The 2,608-nt window shown below is 38.5% G+C and overlaps 1 protein-coding gene across 1 annotated transcript; it reads left to right on the forward strand.

Moving 5' to 3' along the window:
• The first annotated feature begins 1,179 nt into the window (after positions 1-1,179).
• LOC142831953 (olfactory receptor 1468-like) lies at positions 1,180-2,109 on the forward strand. The gene has a single exon (XM_075942375.1). The coding sequence runs from the start codon at positions 1,180-1,182 to the stop codon at positions 2,107-2,109; it is 930 nt and encodes a 309-aa protein (XP_075798490.1).
• Positions 2,110-2,608: the final 499 nt, after the last annotated feature.

Here is a 2,608-nt window from a genome sequence, read left to right on the forward strand (position 1 = left end):
AACACTATCACTTGCATGTGAATAGGCATGAATCAGATAAAGAGGAAGGAGCAGTGAGGAAGTAATAGGCAAGTGGAGGAGAAACGCTAAAATTGGGAGGTGAAGAGTTTTACCACAGCACTGATAAAGAGAGAAATTCAGGTATCAATGAGAGAACTTACAAGGAAGGATAAACCTTTGATACACATGAGAAAATGAAACATCATTAGTGTCCAGATAATGAAATGAGGTTTGTTTCCCTGACAGGAGCTTTGTCCTTATCCTCACAGCAACGGTGGTAATCTGAAGAACAAATCAGACAAGAGATAATGGAACTCCTGTGTTAGAACCCCACTGTGTAAATGAAGCATGTTAAAGGAGAAGAGAATGGTCAGGAGACATGGGAACGTGGAGATGAACTGAGTCTGCTTCCGTAGACCAGTAAAGACAAGATCTGATCCTCATATACAGATATAACCTCACAGAAAGGGATGGATTAAATAGGAGGTGAATGAAGAGGAATTCTGTATTATGTATAAGAGCAGCTCAAGGTAAGGAAAAGTAAGTGGATCAAAATTCTCAGAATTCTAACTCAAATTTAATTTCTTTCACTGTACAATGGGACACTGGAGAAGAAAAGGAATGAGTAATGTTTTAGAAGAAAACAAAGTGAAGAAATGACTTTCACATGGGCTTTTGAGCTTCTGACGCCTGTCATGCATGCAATGGAGGGAAGATGATGAGTGAAACTGAAGCCGAAATCTTTGTTACAGAAATGGATGTCTGAGCTGGAAATGGTAATATGTTAGAGCATCTGAGCTTCATATAAAATTGTGATGGTAAATCTCATCCAAATTCTTCAGGAATACCAATATACAAAATAACATAGATCAAAGTTCAAAGCAAATGAACAAAAACTAGAGTTACCCAGTAGAGAGAAGCATTAGTATGTTTTGTATCTCAGTAGAAATATATAGAACTCTCTAGGAAACCATGTACAATAGACATCTGTTAAAGAGAAGTTGAAAAAAAAATATTGGTGATTGTAATGTATACAGATATTTGGAATTTGAGATATTATTATGATAACTGTCAGATCCATTGTTGTAAAATATACATCATGGATATACATTTATTTTTATTTGGAATTTTAAGGGACCAGATATTTTCTCATTAGGACCCTGGAGATGAAACATTATAATGAGCAACCAAACTTTCATCTCCCACTTCCTCCTCCTGGGCCTGCCCATCCCCCCAGAGCAACAGCACCTGTTCTATGCCCTGTTCCTGGCCATGTACCTCACCACTGTCCTGGGAAACCTCATCATCATAACTCTCATTTTACTGGACTCCCATCTTCACACACCCATGTACTTCTTTCTCAGCAACTTGTCCTTCTCTGACCTCTGCTTTTCCTGTGTCACAATGCCCAAATTGCTGCATAACATGCAGAGTTATGACCCTTCTATCCCCTATGCAGCTTGTCTGACACAAATATACTTTATAATAATTTTTGGAGCCATGGAGAATTTCCTTCTTGTGGTCATGGCCTACGACCGCTATGTGGCCATCTGCTTCCCCCTTCATTACACCACTATCATAAGCCCCAAACTCTGTGTGAGTCTGGTGGTGCTGTGCTGGGTGCTGTCCACATTCAATGCCATGTTGCACACCCTACTCCTGGCAAGATTGTCATTCTGTGAGGACAATGTGATCCCCCACTTTTTCTGTGACATATCTGCCCTACTCAAGTTGGCCTGCTCTGACACTTATATTAATGAATTAATGATATTTGTCGTTGGAGGGATTTTCAGTGTCATCCCATTCTCACTCATCATTGTGTCCTATGTACAAATTGTCTGCTCCATCCTAAAGGTTTCATCTGCTCGGGTTATCCACAAGGTCTTCTCCACCTGCGGCTCCCACCTGTCTGTGGTCTCACTGTTCTATGGGACACTTATTGGTCTCTACATTCTTCCAACTAATAATAATACTGTAAAGGAGACAGCCATGGCCATGATGTACACAGTGGTGACTCCCATGCTGAACCCCTTTATCTACAGCCTGAGGAACAGAGACATGAAAGAGGCCCTGATAAGTGTCCTTTGCAAGAAGAAAATCTCCTTATAATGGCAACACTGGGGGTTTTACTTAAATTTATCTAGTAAACATATGTTATTAATATTTCAAAATGTATCTCTGAAATGAAACAAGCATTCAGTAACATACAACATAATATTTCCACCACAAACAGAAACTTTCAAAGTAATTCATTTATGGATGGGACCTTAGTGGTTCAGTGATGCCATCCTATTTCATTTGTGGCTCTAGAAAATCATTAGGTAAGAATACTGTTTTATCAGATCACCGTGCTATGCATTATTGTTACTGCAAGGTTTTGTGATTTTTTTGCAAATTTCTGTGCAGTTGCAGTAGACTTTAAAATATGAATAAATAATATATAATAATCTTATGTTGATGCTAGTAATCATTTTCTGTTTATTTATTATTGTCTCATGTCAATTCATTCAAGGTTATTCCCTATTTTCTCTCCTATTAGATGCAGTGTGCAGTTTAATGTTGAGATCTTTTATCCACTTGGTTTGAGTTTTCTGCTGGGTGATAAATA

This window comes from Microtus pennsylvanicus, chromosome 11 (assembly GCF_037038515.1).
Source record: "Microtus pennsylvanicus isolate mMicPen1 chromosome 11, mMicPen1.hap1, whole genome shotgun sequence".
Taxonomy (NCBI): Eukaryota; Metazoa; Chordata; class Mammalia; order Rodentia; family Cricetidae; genus Microtus; species Microtus pennsylvanicus.

Coding starts and splice junctions, on each gene's coding strand:
- LOC142831953 (XM_075942375.1), top strand. CDS start 1,180: ATGAGCAACCAAACTTTCATCTCCCACTTCCTCCTCCTGGGCCTGCCC.